At 40.9% G+C, this 21,735-nt stretch overlaps 1 protein-coding gene across 3 annotated transcripts in view; it reads right to left on the bottom strand.

The window, feature by feature from the left end:
• SESN3 (sestrin 3) overlaps nt 1–17,826 on the bottom strand; it is an 82,410-nt gene extending 64,584 nt beyond the window's left edge. For 2 of the 3 annotated variants that reach the window (XM_054015617.1, XM_054015614.1), the window contains exon 1: nt 17,630–17,826. In XM_054015617.1, the coding sequence (XP_053871592.1) occupies nt 17,630–17,719 (90 nt within the window). In that variant the 5' untranslated portion in view covers nt 17,720–17,826. Of the gene's footprint in view, nt 1–17,320; nt 17,339–17,629 lie in introns of those variants that run through there. The other variant, XM_054015616.1, reaches the window with a different exon arrangement.
• Nucleotides 17,827–21,735: the final 3,909 nt, after the last annotated feature.

Raw genomic sequence — 21,735 nt, 5'->3', positions numbered from 1 at the left:
CACAGCATCAAGCATCTCTTGGCATTGAAAATTAAATTTAAGAAATTTGTCTGCTCTTGCTTTTAAATCTGATCACTGTACTGGTGTTTTACTGTAAAGCCCCCAGAGGTTCTCCTTGAAGACTGCTATATAACTGCAGTTTTTATTGATGTTTGCTTGGTCATCTAGCATTGCTTGCTCATCTTTACCCAATGTTCAGCCAACTACTGTAAACCATTCAAATTGCTGTTTGAGAGATGCTTTTTTGCTACTTCTCCACAGATGTTCAGGTGGAAGACTGAGAAACCATGGCACTATTTGAATAGAGGAAACTGATAATGTGTGTCCTGGCCAACATACTGTCTCAATAAGTCATCTTCTAAAGTCCACAGCTCTGTAAAAACTATTGCTGAGTGAATACATACTGTCACATTATAAATCACAACCCCATCATCTAACTTGTTGCTGTCACTGGAAAATGCTTCAATGTATCTTTCATTTGCTGGGTGCTGCATAAAGCCAAATTCTATTTGGAGACAGGAAAACATGGCAGGAGCGGGTGTTTTCTCTAACTGTCTTTTAGAAAGCTTTTTATATGACAATTACATTGATTAATTTAAGACTGTGTGGGAACCCTTTTAAAAAATAAATGAAGATGAACTCCTCAAAATACAAGGAAAGAAGGGAACCTCTAATCTCTGTCATTAAAAATGGGATAAGTTATACAAACCGATTCAATGTTACAGCACCTCCCACAGCCAGTTTCTGCTTATAAACACCCTGCTTCTTTTGGAAAACATGTCTGAATTACTGAGCTTGGTGTTCCAAGCATGTCAGTTATTTTATTAATTGCCTACTGGCTGGATCTTACTCCATGTGCAGTGTACTTTATCTTCTTTTGTACTAGCCACAGAAGTGATCATGATTTGGTTCAAAATTAGTCTTGTATAGTTGGTACTTAATACAAATTAACCCATTCTCTCCCAACGTTCAAGTATGTCAAATGCTCTCTTCCTTAGTCTTGTTGGATAACTCCTTGGAGGCCTCAGATGTGGACTGGGGGTCCCTCATCCTTTGACTGAAGAATTAAGGTGTTGAATTTTTAACAAAGGCATATTTTCTCCCAATTGCCTCTCAGGTATTAAAGTTAAATAGGTGTTAAAGATGGAAAACCAGTTTTAAACAGTTTGAATGCAAGTCACTCCTCATCTCAATTTTTTCAGTCCTTTCCACCAATTAACTTTATTTTAAAGTTTATTTTATTAGCAAATGTTGATTACAAAGTGAGTAGTAGTAGAATTATATAAGAATCCAAGATGGCAGCCAAAACAACATGGTTAAAGTTTTGAGGAAAAAATTAAAACTGGAGACAAATATGTCTATAACCTAGTTTGTTTCAGGTGTTTTGGCAGATTCAGTCTTTGCTATTATGGGTTGGGAGATTATTAATTTAAATCTAACTTATTTTAAAGGAGATGTACACCCAATTTGCTGTTTCAATGCATCTCTTTCCACAAAGACTTAACATTTCCACTCAGGAGTCACATCACTTAAAAGAATTGATTAAAAAAGCATATGGTTGCAGATTAACTTACATTAAATTGACTTAAAAACTAGTGGCTGGACAGATATCCAGCTATGACAAGGTGTCTTATTCCTTGTACTACTACAAGGGAGGGAGTTGAGGAGGAAAAAATAGAATGGGAGAATAAATTAAGTTCAATAATTTGGCTCCCATCACTGATGAATGTAGTCAGTACTGCAGATAAATGTTACTAGTAGAAGTTAGAACCACAGCTAAGTCTGAAAAGCAAATCTCAGTTACCTTGTCTAAAGCCAGAATTGGAAGTTGTGATGATTTGGAAGTTCCCTGTAATAATTTATTGACGATGTGTTGGCTTGTTATATTGAGAGATTTTCTGGATGACTATATTCGTTTAACTCACTGGGGGTTGCTCTGGAATACAGTCAGAAACAAAGAGATGGCTCCAGATAGCCACCCATCAACTGAGAGATGTGAAAAGAACAGGAGTACTTGTGGCACCTTAGAGACTAACAAATTTATTAGAGCATAAGCTTTCGTGGACTACAGCCCACTTCTTCAGATGCATATAGAGATGTGAGAGTCTTTAAGGGACAATACCAGAACTGTTAACTTTGATAATTCTCACTCTGTCTCCATCCAACCTACAGAAATGGTTCTCACTAGAAATGACCAATGATCTTCCAAAAACCAGGAAAACAAACACTGTGGCAGGATTTAAAGAGAGCCATCTGTTCTGGTGAACCAGACTGAGACACAGGGACCCACTGGGAGGTAGGGAAGAAGAGGGTGCTCAAAGAAGTTAGGATTCATGGCACATGTAGACTTTCAAAATCCTTTCCTCCCCTCCCCGCCAAAAAGCTTTGTTCCTACCGCTAAAACTAACGATACTTTGGTTTTCAGACCTTTTTGGTCACTATGCACCTCTGGTCACAGATTCCTGACAGGATGACTCTTAGAGCTTGTCTACACTGGCAATTTATAGTGCTGCAACTTTCTCACTCGGGGTGTGAAAAAACACACCTCTGAGCGCAGCAAGTTTCAGTGCTGTAAAGAGCCAGTGTGGACAGTGCACCAGTGCTGGGACCCACACTCATAGTGCTGGTAGTGATACCTCTCGTGGAGGTGGGTTTTTTAGAGCGCTGGGAGACCTCTCCCCCAGCACTCTGCCGTGACTACACAAGCCACGTTAAAGCGTTGCCAGTGTAGACTAGCCCTTAGATGCCCCAACACAAGCACAAGGCCTAACACTGGAGGTGGTACATTCAGAGACCAGAAAGGGGACAGAAGTGCCCTGTAACCATGACGAGAGTACGCGGCATTTAAAAATTAAAATTGTATCTAAATAAAGAAAAGTGGCCTAATCAAATCTTTCCAATCAGGTTTAATTTTACATAGTTGTTGTGTGTGTAACAATTTTGAAGTCAACTTGACTTAGAGTTAAACACTATTGGTTTATATTAAATATAGGTTTGCCCCAGTTTTCAGTCTCTAAATTAGGTATCAGAATAGTCTAGCAAATGATCAGTAGAATAAGAAAATCCAGATGCTGTCTTTCAGAGAGCAAGGTTTTTACTCTGGCCAGCTAGCAGGTATTTGCATGTTTGATGCACAGTTGCAAGACATGAATGTATTGTAGTAAAGTAAAGCATCATGTCAAGTGTTCTTTCAAAGATGAGAGCCAACTACTTTGACTATTTTGACTGTGTAGGATCCTGGTTTCATTAGAGAGCTACATAAAATTTCTAAATTCAACAGCAAATTACTATTTCCACATCTCTGATCAACAAAGGAGGGGATTTACAAACTGAAAAGTATTTCAAACAAATCTGAGGGAATGATTTTATTAAAAGCTTTTTCATTTAAAAGGCATAACTATATTAAAACAGATTTAGAACCATATGTTTAAGAAACTCTTCAAATATATTAATTAGTAGCAAAGGGAATATAGTTAGAGTATGAAATCCTAAACATATTTACAAGTATTCACTGTTAAGTTGGGTCTGGTTCACTATTCTGTATGGGTGCTTTCATATTTAATGATTTCCAACTGCCAAATTCATACAAACAAGAGAATACATATAACTTTCAGTTCTATTTGTTGATATTCAGTTAAAGTGACTCCAATGTAGTCAACAGTACAGACGAGATACACAGGTCGGTAGCCCTTTAAAAAAAAAGTTTTAGGTCAAAACAACTCGTATTTTCTTCTTCAATCACAAACACCTTTTTTGGCTGGTGGGCAACTCTATAGATTAAATAATTTAGGAATTAAAAACTATAATGTGACTAAGTATGTGTGTGTGAAAACATTAGGTAGTTGAGTATTCACTCACAAAAGCTTATGCTCCAATGTGTCTGTCTGTTAGTCTATAAAGGTGCCACAGGACTCTGTCGCTTTTTACAGATTGAGATAAACACGGCTACCGCTCGGATATTAGGTAGTTGAGTAATCTTCATGTCCACTCCTCCCTAGCATACATTAAACTCCAGGGTTTATACTAATTGGACTTCTCTGGTGTGAAATATAAAGGTGAACTGAATTCTTTTTAAACATTCTAAGAAGGGCACAGTTATATTGAATAATTTTGATTTGAAGTGCACTAATCAAAATATACATTGTGCTTATGAATGTTTAACTCAATTATGAAAATCCTGAATTTTAAAAAGAATTATAAGTCAGTTCCCTATGGAAATTTCTGCATCTCAAGAGATAATCTAAAGAGCTGTTCTATCCCTCATAACTTTTAGCCACAAGTCTGGATTTCTCTTGGCCTTTGTACATAAAGACAGCATAGGTTTTTTTTGTTTTTACATTTACAAGAATTGTTGGTCTAAACCTATCAGTGGTCCATGGACAAATGGTAGCCTGCAGAGCACTTTGTTATGGTACACAGGGAACTTCAAGGACATAAGACACACGGCAGGTCTACACTACAAATTTACAATGGTGCAGCAATGCCGCTGCTGCGCTTCTGGTGAAGATTCTCCAAGCTGACAGGAGAGAGCACTCTATCAGCTTAACTCCATATCCATAAGAGGCGGCAGCTATGTTGGAGGAAGCTCACCCGCTGACATAGTACCGTCTACCATGGCACTTAGGTTGATATAACTACATCTCTCAGGGGTATGAATTATTGACACCCCTGAACAACCGTTATATTGAAGTAATTTTTTAGTGTAGACCAGGCCACAGGATTTCCTGCTAGTTTCCAGCTAAAGCACAGTAAGAGAAATTAGAAATACATTAAGTACTTCCCAAATGTTATCTTTTCACATAATCATTTGCTGTAGCAGCCCTAGGACACTCTGCTCAGGGCACCCAGAACCTAAGCTACTGTGCTACCTCTCTGCCTCAGCAAGGGAGAGGTTTGCTAGAGTTTAGACTATATGTCAGGTTCCTGCCACACCAGTCTGTCTGCCTTATCAGCAAACTCTTTGAGACTGTACCAGTCTAAACCTTGCCTTGTCAGTACACTCAGTGAACCCCAGTTCTAGAGTTGCCCAGAAATGCCTCTGCAGCATCTAGTTCCTCTCACGGGACACTCTCAGAAATTAGGTTCACTACCTCCAAAGAGACAGCACACACACCAGCCTGTTGGCCTACTAGCAGAGTTTCTGCACATTTCCCAAAGTCCATTATCTTTGCCTCAAAATCCTGTGGGGGTTCAGACTCCAGGGTCTCTCTTTCTGTGCTCACCAAGCTGTTGCCTCTGCCACTTGATTGCTTTGTTTACCTTATATGTAAGGTTTCAGAGTAGCAGCCGTGTTAGTCTGTATCCGCAAAAAGAACAGGAGTACTTGGGGCACCTTAGAGATTAACAAACTTATTAGAGCATAAGCTTTCGTAGACTACAGCTCACTTCTTCGGATGCATATAGAGTGGAATAAATATTGAGGAGATATATATACACACATACAGAGAGCATAAACAGGTGGGACTTGTCTTATATGTAAGTGTACCTTCATTATCTATGGCTTACAAAGCTTGACTCAGATACACAAAGAAATGTAGATTTGCCTAAGAAAACTTGTTCATTAAGTCTGCCCCCAAAACATACTTTAGGAACATATTTCTAGCACACACAATAACTCTTTACACGCCACCCATACATACATTGCACAGTTATATTTATGACCAGTGTGTCACCATTTTTATATGATACCTTATATAATACATTTTTATAGTACAATAATATTGTACACAATCAGTTGGTTCCACAGATTGTATTCTGTAGTGATGCTTATTCTATGGTGATTCTCTTGGGTATCTGGACCCTGTGTCCCCTGAGTCCATGGGGACATTATGTGATTAAAAACAGGAGTAGTAGTACAAATGGAAGATGTTTCAGAAGACACTCTTAGGATGAGGTCCACATTATGAAAAAAAGTCTGACACCCTGTTTTAGACTGTGCTTTAAGAATACTTTGTAATTTTATTCTCTTTTCATTTAAAGTATTCTTTAACTACAGTATTCAGATCCAGTTCTCTTTACACCTCCCCAGATTTGTTTAAAAAAATGCTTTTGTTTGAGACAGATCTCATGGAGTGGTGAAAATGTGTGTTTCTTTTTTGTTAGTACAGTGCAAACAAAATACACAAGCTACATTTTATACTTCCAACTGTTCAGACAGTAATAACTTGTGTCCTCATGCAAAAGTTGTACCACTGTAACTACACAGGTACAGTGGTAAAATGATACAACCCCCACCCCACACTGTAGATACAATTATACTGGTATAGAAGTATTTAAACCAGTATAGCTTATTCCCCTTCCCACACAGGAATAAGCTAACTGCATCCAGACTAGAGGTTGTACAAGTACAACTATCAGTTTTTAAAAAAATAAATAAAGTTACACTCTTAAGTGAGTTATACCAGTACAAACTTTGCATGAAGACCAGGCCCGTTTTATATATTGAGAAACTAAGTATCTGAAGAACTCAAACAATTATGGAACTAGAATATTTCACAAAATAAACTAAGTGACAAAAAAAATTTTATAAGTAAGATCTTAAAGACATGGAGTCTCTTTCAGGCCAGAGAGTGGCCAATTCTTATTTGACAGAAGTGTATTATTTGCTTTCCATGTGCATCAAGTGAAGAAGCATGTGATACCAGTAACTCATTTTCTAGTGGGATAAAGATAAAAGAGGCATTAGTGCTTCAATCAAACAAACCTCCCCCAAATGGGTCCTCCAATTTCAGTAAACTATTAATTAGAGAAACTGTGAATAAATAAAAATCTCTTGAGTTTGACCTAAAATAAAGGAAGCTGTTAACCTGATAGTTCTGCACTAGCCTAACTATGCAGCATTACAGGCTAAAGACCTTGCCTACATTGGTAATCTGCCCCAAATCTAGCAACCGAATAGTCGGTCACCAACACAGCTACACTCGTTCACAAGATAAAACCAGCATGGAAGTTCCATTGATGCTAGTCAGACTACTAGAGTTTCTGCACAGATCACAGCTTCCTCATCTGCACTTGGGGGTCTGCACCAGGGCAGTTACATTGGTGTCTTGACACTGACTAATAGAACTAGGGTAAATTTCTGATAGAAACAAGGCCTACAGCATAGGTTTTCTTCTTAAAAAGCCTTCAGTCTGCACCAGTCATGATCAGTGAAACTTGATTGGTGGGACAAAGTTCTAAATAAACACTATTATGTACAGTATCACTTAAATTCATTTCAATTAAGCATATTGAAATATTGCAACTCAGTATCAGTAATTGCTTCTTCTAAACCTTGACTATTTAGACAGCATGATCCTGGAGAGGTGAAATATTGTGTGGGATCTAACCCAAGTTTACAACTCTTAATTTCCATTAAGAAGCCTACCTCAAACAACTAAGTGGATTGGTGGGTTAAAACAGACATTTAAAGTAAATACTCCTTGAAGAGTTTCTTTAAAATTAAATGAAAGTATTCCTCCAGTTACCAAATCTCTTGAGGATATACCAGTAATGATACAAGCATGGGACTTTTGTACAACAGTTTACTTTCCGAATGAAACTTTCTCTAGCCATCTATCAAGCAGCTGAACAATAAGCAGACAGAATTCCACTACTGATTTTTGGACATAACTCAACTTTGGTTGCTATCTACATAGAGAAGGATGCTCCATAATGGAAATGGGTTTCACTCTTCTGTAATTTCTGTTAAATGCGCTACTTGAGATCTGATGCAGCAACAAGCCAGCCAATTCGCAACCCCTATTCTGGTCTATTTAGAAGTTCACATGTAATGATCTTGAAGCACTTGGGGGAGGGGGGTGGAAATCCTGCATTCATATGAAACATGGTCTTCAAACCAAACACATGCCCACTTTGGATAGATTTAGTTTAAAAATGGATCTTTAAAAACATCATTTTTGAACATGGCATCCCATGCTACCAACAATACTAGTGCAAATGTCCAGGCTAAAGTGCCAAAAAGTCCTTTATCTGGTGATGAATTTTAATAGGGAAAGCTATTTTTTGTTAGGAAAGAACATCAGTTACTTTTCTAGCATGTTTAAAATATTGGCTCACAGTTAACTATCCAACAACAACTAAAATCCATTTGTGGTTAATGCCTCTGTTCTTGTAACAGTTCCACACAATATTGCAGTTGTATCTGCATAGCTTTTCTGCAAACTCTACCTAAGGTGGCATATGCCACCAGGCTCTACTGCGGAGGAAACACTAGTAAAGAGATTTTGGGATGGATGGGATTACAGATGCAGACTACGAGAATAAAATAAAAATCACCATTTAGGTCCCTACTGTGATGGTTAAGAAGTCATAGAACTAAACTTTCTTCCTCCTACAATTTGAGCTTCTTTTCTGATGGGCAGGACTCTAGTAAGGACAGACTTACCCACCCAGAGAAAACCAGATATTCAGCCCCAGAGAGTGAACTATGGCGTGTTACAATTGTTAATTGCCCTATTATCCACAGTGGAAATGAGACGCAGACAATAAATGCACAACCTAAACCACCTCACTGAGCAAGATCAGGGTAGAATGGAGAATTCAGTGACTATTCTCTCTTCCTCCAACTTCCCAAGCCAGTGGAAATGAATATCCAAATAAAGAGCAGTATTTTTGACCTCTCTCCAAAATGGAAAGGAGAAACTTAATACTTAACTTCCAATGGACTTTTCTTCTGCAGATCTCAAAGCACATTCTCACAGTAAATGAGCATTAGCCCTGTTCTACAGAAAAACAAATCACTGAATTTCTCTCTCAAATTCCCTGGTCATAGTAAAACTAATTAGCACTGCAGAGAACAAAACCCAGGTCTCCTAACTCAATCTGGTGAGTTAGGAGAACATACCAATAATCTGTTGAGTACTGGAACAGATCACTTACTACTAACAGAAGTAAGTTAAAACAATAGGTAAAATAATTAAAACAGTTAATATAGCCCAGTGAACAATCTAGAGGCCTCCTGTGGAAAAAACCCTCCTTGTCACCTGTATTTCCTTGCTTCTCTATAATTCAGGAAGTGAATGACTGGTGAGAACATAGGAACAGCCACACTGTGTCAGAACAATGGCCCATCTAGTTCAGTTTTCGGTCTTCTGACTGTGGCCAGGGCAGATGCTTCAGAGGGAATGAGCAGCACAGGGCAATTACAAGTGATCCACGCCCTGTTGTCCAGTCCCAGCTTCTGGCAGTTGGAGGTGTAGGGACCTATGCCCTGCGTTGCATTCATGACCATCTTGGCTAACTCATGCTTTTTGAACTTATTTATACTTCTGGCCTTCATAACATCCCCCAGCCACAAATTCCATAGGTTGACTGTGTGAAGAAGTACTTCCTTTTGTTTACTTTAAACCTGAGGCCTATTAATTTAATCGGGTGAGTCATGGCTCTTGATGTTTACCCATTCACATAACACAACCCTTCCCTATTCACCTTCTCCACACCATTCATGATTTTATAGATTTCTATAATATCCCCCCTTAGCGGCCTCTTTTCTAAGATGAGCAGATCCAGTCTTTTTAGTCTATCCTCATATGGAAGCTGTTCAATACACCTAATCATTTTTATTGCCCTTCTCTATGCTCTTTCCAGTTCTAAGATATCTTTCCTGAGATGGGGTAACCAGAACTGCAAGCAGTAATCAAGGTGTGGGTGTACCATGGATTTATTTAGTGACATTATATTTTCTGTTTTATTATCTATCCCTTTCCTAATGATTCTTAACATTGTTAGCTTTTTTGACTGCTGCTGCACATTGAGCAGATGTTTTCAGAGAACTATTCTGAAACCTCTTTCTTGAGTGGTAATAGCGAACTTAGACCCCATCATTTTGTATGTATGGTTGGGATTAGGTTTTCCAGTGTGCATTACTTTGCATTTATCTACACTGAATTTCATCTACCATTCAGTTGCCCAGTCACCCAGCTTTGTAAGATCCCTTTGCAAATCTTCAGTCATCTTAGGACTTCACTATCTTAAGTAATTTTGTACCGTCTGCAAATTTTGCCACCTCATTGTTCCAGATCATTTATGAATACACTGAACAGCATAGGTCCCAGTGCAGATCCTTGGAGGACATTATTTACCTCTTTCCATTATGAAAGCCTACCATTTATTCCTATCCCTTGTTTTCTCTTTTTTCCTGGTATTGACCAGTTACTGATCCATAAGAGGACCTTTCTTCTTCTCACGGGACTGCTTACTTTGCTTAACAGCCTTCATGAGGGATCTTGTCAAAGGCTTTCTGAAAGTCCAAGTACACTATATCCACTGGATCACTCTTATCAACATGCTTGTTGACACCCTCAAAGAATTCTAATATATATAGATTGGTGAGGCATGATTTCCCTTTATAAAAGCCATGTTGACTTTTCCCAATACATCATGTTCATCTATGTGTCTTAGAATTCTGTTCTTTACTACAATTTCAAACTATTTGCCTGCTACTGAAATTAGGCTTATTGGCCTATGTTTGCCAGGATCATCGCTGAAGACTTTAAAATTGACGCTATAGTAAATACCTTTCAGCTTCTAGCTTCTGATGTATTTACATTTTTTGCTGTTAGTCTGTGCGCTAGTTGTTCTTCAAATTCTCTCTTGGCTTGTCTTATTTTACTTTTCACGTGACTCACCAGAGTTTATGCTCTGTTGTTTCTATTTCCCTCACTAGGATTTGACTTTCAAGTTCTAAAGGTGCCTCTAACCACCTCTTTTATTCTGCTGTTTAGACATGATGGCATTGTTTTGGTCCTCTTACTGTTTTTAGGATATACATTTAATTTGAGCATCTATCATGGTATTTTTAAATAGACTTCATGAAGTTTGCAAGTTGGACTTATTTTTAATTTCCGTTTAACTGGCTTCTTCATTTCTGGGTAGCTCCCATTTTTGAAGTTAAATGCTACTGAGGTGGGTTTCTTTGACATTCCTCCCCTCCCCAAGATGTTAAATTTACATTATTGTCGCTATTACCAAGCAGTTCAGTTATATTCACCTCTTGGACCAGACCCTATGGTCCATTTAAGACTAAGTTATCAATTGCCTCTCCCCTTGTGGGTTCCAGGAGTAGCAGCTCCAAGTAGTAGTCATTTATGGTGTCTAGAAATTTTATCTCTGCATCCCTTCCTGAGGTGACATATATCCACTCAATATGCAGATAGTTGGAATCCTCCATTATTATTCGGTTTTCTGTTTTTGAAGCCTCTCCAATATCCCTAAGCATTTCACAATCACTGCCAACCACCTGATCAGGATGGTGACAGTATAATTCTACTGCTATACTCTTATTATTCAAGCATGTAATTTCTACCCAGAGTCTCTATGGTATAGTTTGATTCATTTAAGATTTTTACTTTATTTGACCATGCTCTCTTTCACAAATAGTGCTACTTCCCCACCAGCATGAACTACTCTGTCATTCCTGTACCCTGGCATTACCGTGTCCCATTGATTATTCTCATTCCACCAAGTTTCAGTGATGCCTATTATATCAATATCCTCATTTAATGCCAGGCACTCTAGTTCACCCATCTTACTACAGTATTTAGACTTCTACAGTTATTAGCACTTATACACGGTCAATATTCAGTTGCTTGTCTTCATGTGTTAGATTTAAATGGCATTCTTATGTTTGACTATTCCTCACTAGCTCCTATCTGTACTTTGCCAACTTCTTTCCTACCCACTTTAATAAATCCAGCCCTAAGGGATGTCTCCACCTCAACTGTGTGCTCTTCCACACCTGACAACTATCTCCATGCCCTTAGTTTAAAAAATTAAAAGGTTATAGAGAATTTTACATGCCGGCAGTCTAGTTCCATTTTGGAATTAGGTGGAGCCCATCCTTCCTGTTTAGGCTCCTCCCTTCCCAAAAGTCTTCCCCAGTTCCTAATAAACCAAGAACTCTCTTCTCTACACCATTGTCTCATCCGTGTATTAAACCCCTTCAGTTCTGCCTGTCTTTCTGGCTCTGTGCATGGACCTGGAAGCATTTCAGAGACTGCTAGCATGGAAGTCCTGGACTTTACTCTCTGCTCTTACCTAGCAGCCTAAATTTGGTCTTCAGATCCTTTCCCCTACGTTTCCTTGTATTATTGGTACCTATATGTACCATAGCCACTGGCTCCTCCCCAGCACTGCATACAAGTCTATCTAGACATCTCATGAGATCTGCAACCTTCACACCCAGCAGACAATTAACTATGTGGCTCTCCTGGCCATCACAAACCCAACTATTTATATTTCTAATAATCAAATCCCTTGAGTTACTTGCTCCTGGTAGTAACTGGGGCTCCCTCCTTAGGAGGGGTATCTGCAGAGCGAGGATACCATGACATCACCTGGAAGGAAGTTCCCAACTATGGGATTGTTGATGTTCTCCATCCCCGAGACTTTCATCCTCCCAACAGCACAAGATGTCAGACTGGAATGGGAACACTACTGAAACCCTGGAAGTCTCCTCAATGTAGCTTTTTGTTTCCCTTACCTCCTCCAGTTCAGCCACTCTAGCCTCAAGAGCCTATACTGCATCTGAGGGCTATGAGTTGCTTGTATCAACTGCACACATACAATACCTGTCCGCAAGGCATTGTTCATGCTACATTCAGTGCAATAAACTGCATACCCCCACTTTGCCGCTGGACTTATGCCTGCATTATTTTTACTCTTGCAGGGGTTGTGTTTTTGTTTTTTTGGTTTGAGTTGGTTTGTTTTTGTGGGGAGAGGGTGTTATTGACCTAAATTTAGCATAAGTTTATTAGGTGCAAAGGATCCAATAAGTTTCTTTTCTAGCCCTTCTTGTAGTTGGGTTATACTACTTGGCTTCCCCCAGGCCACTGAACACTCCCTGCAACCAAACTCTCCTTAGCTCTCTCACTCCCTCTATATCGTCTGTTGTAGCTGAATTTTGCCCAAGAGGACAACAACATGTTCTTCTCTTCATTGCAAGACTATGACATTTCAGTAGAGGATATTTTCTGCTCAGACCACCAATGAAAATTTAACTGTTCCATTTTTTAACTTCCAGAAATGAAATTAGAAAAACAAAAAATATGTTTACTCATGGGTATCATAAGCTGGAGAAGGTGGAGTCTCCCCAAACAGCCCAGCATGGCCCTACCCACCCAGTGCTCTGGGGCTAGCGGCACTCAGGCGGCCCGGGGCTGGGGGTCTGGCAGCCACGGTGGGGAGGGATGGAAGAGGAGGATGGGGGCGGGGTCTTGGGCAGAAGGGGAGGTGCCAGGGGCTAGCCTCCCCCAATGGCCGGTTCACCTGCCACCCATGTTTTTACTCCACTTTTTTGGAATAAGTGGAAGAACACAGGAATGCTCAATATTGGTGTATGTGAGAATCTCATGCTGAGAACAATAGCACTCTGATACCACAGAGCAAAGCCAATAATTAAACAAGGAAAGAGTACAATTATCCAAATGGGTTGCAGTATGGAAAGATATAGAGCCATGCAGTCAGAAAAGTATCAAAGACCATTCTTGTCTTTTCACTTCAGTTATTAGAAGAAAGGAGTCGCTGCTTGCTGTGTACACTTTTGTAAATATTTCCAAAAAACACTAAGAAATTTGAAGTAATAAAATGCTTTTTGCCTAAAATCAGAAATATTGTGCCAGCAAGCCAGGTGTATACCATAGGATAAGAAACTATGGCAGGTGGAAATATTGCCAACGCCAAGTGTTCAAACATCATGCCTCAGACCCTCAAAAATCATGAGATTTTTTAAAGAAGTTATAAATTGGCATTCTATTAAATTTGCCTTCTAGTTTTGAGCCTTCAGGGTTCACATTTCCAATCTTTTCTTTGCAATCATATGTGCTAGAATTTTTTTTTTTTAAATGAAAGCTAAAATTCTCACATACTAAAAAGACTTTGGGGGCTGGGCTTCTAAGACAAACACTAAATATCACAAGTTTTGTGATAAAACCATGAGTTGGCATCACTATTCATATTTTCATGTCAATGTGTGCTAATTCATTCTGAGAGCTCCTTAGGGGGGAAAAAAAAAAAAAAAAGAGTCACATCAGAGATTTCAGTAGGTGACTAATTAAAAGACCATAAAATTGAAGAGCTGTGATATAGCTCAAAACAGAGAAGTGAGACATCATGACCACTAGGAAGAGTGGAACGCACATAGGAAATATACAAGTTCATCTGAAATCTTTAAAAATTAAGTGTAACATTGTAAAAATGAAGAGATCCATTCATGTCACTAGTACTTTGACTACTAGGTCCCTAAAGAAAATCACACTGTATAATTCCTTGACAGTACACAAGGCAGTGTGTGGTCTGGCAGGTGCTTCCCATTTCCCAGCCTGGTTCAGCCTACTCTGAAAGACAGTCAAATCCAACTGGCTGTACTACTGTGGCATTTCCTTAACTTGGCTGGATGACATTCCTGAAAATCCACTTAAATTCTATAAGCAAATATCAGCATTTCCACCTACCTCTGCTACTCAAGTGGCATGTATTACCTCACCTTTAGTCAGCAGCGACAGAACTAGCTTGCTAGATCCCTATAGCAAGACTGCATTTTTATTTATTTATGCAAGCCTTTGTACAATGGGCTCTCCCATACTGAAAAAAGCATTAGTTTTCTCCAGAGATTGAAAATATCTTTAAAAAGGCATAACTTTGATTAATCCAAAACAAACAGACTATGCACTCTAAGTCTAGTTTTTCTTCATTTACATCTTTCAATATAAGATACCCCAATTCACCCAGAGGAGTTTAAATTCAGTTTGTTCTGAATTTCATTGTAAGCTGAAAGGCTTGTTTTCCCACACTGCCATATCACCCTATCCACCAATAGTTGTTGCTAAAACTATACTTTAGACATTTAAAATATAGACTCAAATAGATGAAAGTAGGAACAGATTGAGAAAGTTTTATGAGCAGTTATTTTTCCAACGTATTGTCATGTTAGCTTTAAAAGAATATTGTCATAAGACAAGGTGAAGCAACAACAATCTTCAGGGCATTTTAGCATATACATTGAGATCCAGATCGAAGTTCGCATCTCATTTACAGCTGAGAAGAATTTTGTATTTTCTATTTGTAAATTAGCTAATGTAGTGCAAAAGGTTAAAGTTTACACTGACTTTATTACACCAAACAATATTAAATCCTTACAGAGCAAATGAGACAAGCTTTATATTGCTATCAAGTATCAGAGGAGTAGCCGTGTTTGTTTTTGTGAATACAGACTATGAGGAGTCCACCCACGAAAGCTTATGCCCAAATAAATCTGTTAGTCTTTAAGGTGCCACCGGACTCCTCATTGTTTTTATATTGCTATGTTTGTTGGATAGCCTGAAGGCTAGAGGCCATAACGTCACAACCAATTCAATCACAAAATATCCCTCTCAAGTCACCTGCTCTTAATTTAATTTCAATAACTGCCACTGGAATTATGAATCCTCCAGCAAGAGTGGCACAGTCCACTAGCAGGGAATTCATAAGGCAGGCCAGCAAAGAGAGCTGCTCACGTCCACTTAACCAACTAGGTTCCTATGCAGTGTCCAGCACCCTGATACCCAAGTATGCCACCATTATTTTCCATAATTTACTTGAATAGCAACATTTCATCAGAGGATATGCTGGTATATAAATAATAATTCATAATCATTACTAGGAAAGTAATGCATGTTACAGGCTAGTAGAAAGTATATTATAGCCACAGTTGCTAGTATTAAAAGGCATAAAACAAAAGACCTACTCACCAGTTTGAGACTATTGCTTTAAGAAATTTCAGATCAATTTAATTTTAGAAATACTAGGATTGCCAAACACCAGTTTATTAGTCAACAAAAACTGTGTTTGACAAGAACAAAGCAAGTTCCCCTCCCCGCTCTTTACATAGACCAATTTGACACCATTAAGTTGTTAAGCCAATCCTTTAAACATGTCAAGTCTCACAGAGAGAGCTTCAGGCTTTTAACTTCTCAGAAGTTTTTCTTTAAGTGTTTGTTTTCCTCAAAACAATGAATTAGCAAGTTAAAGTTTGGCCCTGCAGTGAAATAGTTAACATTAGACTGCAATGATATACACTTCTCTGATCCACTACATTTCTCACAAGCTGCACTACAATGAGCTGAGTATCAACTGTAATATAATATAAGAGTTTATGGGGAAAATAACTGCACATACCAACTATACACATTTAATAAGAGTTCGTTTCCCTTAAAGTATTCCATAAACATGATTAAGACACACCCCTCTCTCTCTCACGCATTTTAAATATGCTTCTCCCCCTCCCTCCACACACCTCTTTTCCAAAAACCAACCCCTTTACAAAAAAAACAGCAGCCCACTGCAGCAAAAAGAGGCTTGAAAAACAACTTTGATTGGCACTTGGACTGACCCACAGAGGAAGAAAAACAGTTTTTGGACAAAGAGCGCAAATATTTGAGCTCGCTGACTTACATGCTTTCTTAATATTTACAAGAACAACCCTGGTGCAAAATGTATTTAGAGAGCTTGACAAGAAAAAAAATATTGCATTTTTCTGAGTCTTCCAGTCCTGATGCATTTGCACAGCTCAGCAATTTTAATTCATTTGCACTGAACAAACAAAAAGCACCTTAACTAATGTTCCCAATTAATCAGATGTTGAGAGGAGTTAGTAAAGGATTAGAATATTCGCAAAGGACATTCTGGTCAGGGGACCTGTTAATAATCAGCTGAATTTTTTTCAAAAGCTTTACATTTCAGAGAAGCAGTCTGAAAATAAGGTTTCCTATAAATTGTAGTGATACATTTATTTTTATTAAGTGATACGTGGATAAACTAACCCCCACTCTACGAGAATAAACCAGAGCCAGTGTTTCTGATGATCCATCCTAGTAAACACTTTTGCTGAAAAACATACATACACACACCCCCTACAAATCCCCACGTATATTTCATTTCTCAGGCAGAATCGCTAATAGGAGAAAGGCAGTAAAAGGGGCGGGGGAGTGCGAACCGCGAGAAACTAAGAACCCCACTAATAGGAGATGTGCGTTCACCGGGTAACAGGGACATCAATGGGCCGGGGAACATCTCTCACACCGGGGAGAGGCAGATGCAGAGATCAGTGAAAGCAGAACAGAGGGACCTTCGCCAGAGGGCCAGTGTCGGGTGGGAAGGACGATCTGCCCATCCCCTCTTCTCTACCGTGCTGGGGCTGGCACCCCCCTCCCATCCTGGGACTATGGCCCGTTCTCCTCATACTCACCCACCTGCCACCCCCAGATCCTCCCGTGCCCCCTCTTCTCTCCCTCGCCTTGCTAAAGTGCCTGGCTACCTCGCTCTTTCCCCTCAGATCTACTGTTACCCTTCTCTCCGCCCCCCGTGCGCTGAGGGGCCAGTTCCTTCGCTCCCCGCGCCTGGGTCCCGTCTCCACCGCCGTCCCCCTCGCACCCGCCGAGCCCCAGTAGCCCGCCTCAGACCCACACCTCTTCGGGTCCCGCCCCCTTCTCGCTCCGGCACCGACCCCACCGGCTCGCAGCCCCCCTCGGCGGCGCGGCCCGGCCTCCCCCACACCACGTCCCGCCCCCCTCGCATTCCCAACGGCTCCGCATCCCGGCTCCACCGCCGTCCCCGCTAGGTCCCGGCCCCGTCACGCCAGCAGCGCCCCGGGTACCTGTCTCAGCACTTTCCGGCAGTTGCTGCAGACCCGGTACTCGCTGGCGGAGGCGGCGCTGCCGATGGAGCCGGCGCTGCCCCGGTTCATGCTGCCCCGCTCCGCTCAGCTCCTCATGGGACGGGGAGCGAGTGCGCCCGGGCCGGAGGAGCTGGCGGGGCTGGCTGCGCTCGCTCACTGACCCGCTCCTCCGGCAGTCCCCATCCTCCAGCCGCTACCCCGTACGCCGCTCCCGGGCAGCCCCTTCCCCCCGCGCACATCCCTCAGCCCTCCGCCAATCACCGCGCGCCGGACACGCCCACTCGCGCTACTAGCAACCAATAGACAAGCTCGCAGGACGCTGACCAATTGCCAGAACGCTCGCCGGCTCCCGTCTCCGGGCAGCCTCAAGCCAGGGGCGGGGGAAAGGGCGGGGCCGCAGCACAAGGGGGCGGGGCAGGCTCCTATCTCCGGGCGGTCTTTGGGCTGGGGAACAGGGCCACAGCACGAGGGCGTGGCTTCTTCGAGCCAATAGAAGGCGACTGCCGAGGCTATGCAGATGAGGCAAAGGAGCCCACGCTTACTAGAAGTCAGTCACACACACCCCTTTAAACTCCGGCTGCTGGGGGGATGTGGGCTGACTCAAGGAAGAGCTTGGAATATGAAAGAGAGGGAAGAAGGATCGGAGAGAGGGGGAGCTGAAAGGAGGAGGGGAAAGGGAGAAGAGAGGAGGAGAAAGGCCAAGAGGGGGAAAAAAGGAAAATATACTGCTCATAAACACCCCAGATAGCAAACCACCATTTCCTCATGCAGAAAGGGGGAGGGGGAATCTGAGCCTTGCGCCATGCCTGAAAAGCTAGCAAATTCTGAGGCTGTCAGACCCATGGAGGAAGCCTATCCTAGCGTCATGCATGGCTGTTTACTCCAATCAGCCAGGGATCTTTTAACTCAAGCAGGTCAACTGATCTCAACTGCTGTCATTGTGAAAGGAAAGAGGAGCTGTGCCTCATAGCCAGGACCCAAATCTTATACAGTGCAGGTCAACAGATGAGAGTCAATACTTTGAACTGTACCCCAAACTTAATAGGAAGTAAACACAATTGTGCAGCAGAAGCAGTGTGATATGCTCTATCACCAAGCAGACACATAGTAGTTCTGCCCTGGCTGGAGCTTCAGAGTGGCCCTCTGGTGCAGAGCGCATTGCAGTAATCCAATCCAGAATTTTAAAAAGTCATAAAGTACCATGGCAAGCTTCAAATCCCGGAAGCCCGGTCATAGCTGCAACCAGATAAATTGCTTTTGCCCTCCAAATTTCCTGGTTTGCAGGGGCAAACAAGGGTACAAATGCCCCCCCACACACACACACACTGTAAATCTCTTGGGCAGAGTAAACACAAACCCCTTCTTTGAGGAGGCTACAAACATCAGAATCTTCCCCAGTTCATTAGCATCAACTCCATCTTATTTGGATTATTGTCCATTTCCTCCCCAATGTGCATTAATCAATTATTTATCAAGAGAGAGAGACAGCATTATTACCTCCTTCATCCCAAAGGTGTACAGATCAGATTGCTTATCTGGAGAAAAAATTGCTTTATGGAAAAAAATCCTGCTTTGAGGCAGTTGCTTGCACACGTAGAAACAAGACTGCTGTGCTGCCAGGCAGGATGAGATTAGATATTTGCTTTAGGGGAAGTTGGGACTTGGGAATGTTTGGAGAGTGTGTGTGTTGCCTCAGGTTGGGAGGATTGTTAAAAAATGATGAGTCAGGTTTTCTAGCCTCCAAGCTAATGCACAGAGAGACAGAGGCTATAACTGGGACAAAGACAAATATCATTTACAGGGCAGAGTGGGTGAGATGTAGCTCCCCTTTTTCTGATAATAGTGCTGCACATTTTTATACCACAGGTCACTATAATTTCCCCCATTATGGGCTATCATAACGTTAGATTTTAGGTTCTGAGCACTTATGCATGTGCATTAAACATGTGGGTAATCCTGGAGACTTCAATACATTTTTGGAAATTAATGATAGGATAATATATGATTTCTACTCTGAAAAATAATACTATAAAGTCATTTGATCTATCTGTGACAGAAACCTAGCGCTCTAATATTATAGCCCTCTGAAATCCCTAAGATAGGTTTTACTATTTTGTTATGTACATTGTTTTAACGTTTTATCTTGTCAAAGTAATTGTAAATTGGCTGTAAAAAAAGAGTTATGATCTGGTTCCTATATTTTTATCTTTGATAGTATCATTTGTTTTTGCAAAGTTAAGTAACATAACTTTTAGCTAACTGATTTGCATAAAGGGACACTGTCAAACAGTTTATGTCTCCAGAGGAGATTAAATAAATACAAGGTCTGACTATCTTTAAAAAATACTGAAAAACTTCACAATTTGACAAAACATTTCTACCATAACCAGAACATCATTCCACTCCTATCATTGCCCTTGTCCTCCCTCCTGAAAAAGCACAGAATACTTTATGCTAAACATACCTGATGTAAAAAAGGCCTCAGTCCTGTAACCATTTCCAAACGGGCAGACCCTGCCAGCCAGTCAGAGCCCCTTTGGCTTCAATGGGATTCAGTGCAAGTTCATGGGTTCACCTCCATGGATCAATTTGCATAACGAGAGCCTAAATGTGTTATTCGTGCTTATTATGCAATTATTGACATAATAGATACAAATTGAGACATATAAAAACATATCTGGGGTTTTCCACATCACTCGAAGAATTCTTTTTTGCACTAACACAAAATCTAATCATAAATGAAAATGTTGTAGTCTATTATTATTTTATGATTAATTATCTTTATTGAACTCCAAAAAGCCAAAAATGCCAACTAAACAAACTTTGAACCAAAAACCTATGCTAGAGATAAACAATTGTGGGCTATGTAATACAGAAAACACTATCTTATTACATATGCTGTGGAACTGTATAAAACTACAGAAGCATCGCAGTGATTTCTGAAATGATACAACAAACAGTAATTGGGGATTGTTAGATAACGAAAGTTTTCTACTGAATTATGAGAAAATTTTCGACTGAATCTCTTGGGTATCTCTTCTGAAGATGACTGTTTCTGCGCACAAACAAAAATTCCTACATATTCTTTTTCTTGGACAATTTTATGACTCACGGTAATGGAAATCAGTAGGGGTGTGCACAAAGGGGGACAAGCTGGGGCATGGGCCCCCCCAGTAATCGTCAGGGGCACAGAACTCCTCCAGCCCCGGGGCTGAGGTGGAGGGGAGAGTGAGCTCCTCTGGGCCCTGGGGCTGCAGGGAGGAGAGTGAGCTCCTGCTGGAGCCGGGGGAGAAGGGAGGGAAAAGCGAGCTCTTGCCGGGGGGGGGAGGGGGGGCACAGAATGTGCCCCTCCAAAAGGGGTCAAAATTAAATTTTTGCAGATGTCCATCAGGGAAAGCCCTTGATGGGACATGAATGGATTTCTCATCCTATGCCACCACTGGGGCTACTGGTTTATTGAGTAAGAACAGAAAAACTTTTTAAAAAACTGAAATAATTGACCAAATACCATGGAAAGAAATAGATTATATCTTTCATTGTAGCCCCAATCCTGCAAAAATGTATGCATGTGCTTAGCTTGAAGCCATGTGACTTCAATGTCTTGCACACATGCTTAATTTTAAGTGTGTGACCAGTTCCACTGATCTCAAGTGAAGCATCTCCAGGCATGGACGCTACCTGGGGCTCATTTAATTCTCTTTTCAACATGAGCCATATTGCCAAATTCTCTGAATTTTATGGTTTATCTCTGACACTGTTACACACCCATGACTGGGCTAGATCTGTGGCCTACTACTGCCTTTAAGTGGGAAATCGTGCCTCTCATGCTCCTGGATCACTGTTTTCTAGCTCTCTCAGGTTCTGGTGCATTTCTAGATCTCCCTTTGTTCAGATTTTTTGTGATTCTAGATACTTCCTTGTTGAAGACTCTGCATATTGTTTCATGATAGCTCTGCCATGCGTCTGGCTACTCTCCTTGCCTTCCTGCGGCCTGCTCTGCCACTCATCCTGGGCCTCTCCTTGGGATGCAGTCTAAGTCTGCTGCGTGTCTCCTGGATCCAGAGTGATGGGGAGGATAGTTGCAT

This window comes from Malaclemys terrapin, chromosome 1, assembly GCF_027887155.1.
Source record: "Malaclemys terrapin pileata isolate rMalTer1 chromosome 1, rMalTer1.hap1, whole genome shotgun sequence".
Classification (NCBI taxonomy): domain Eukaryota; kingdom Metazoa; phylum Chordata; order Testudines; family Emydidae; genus Malaclemys; species Malaclemys terrapin.
The sequence above is the reverse complement of the archived record's forward strand: the minus strand, read 5'-3'. Positions and strand labels throughout refer to the sequence as shown.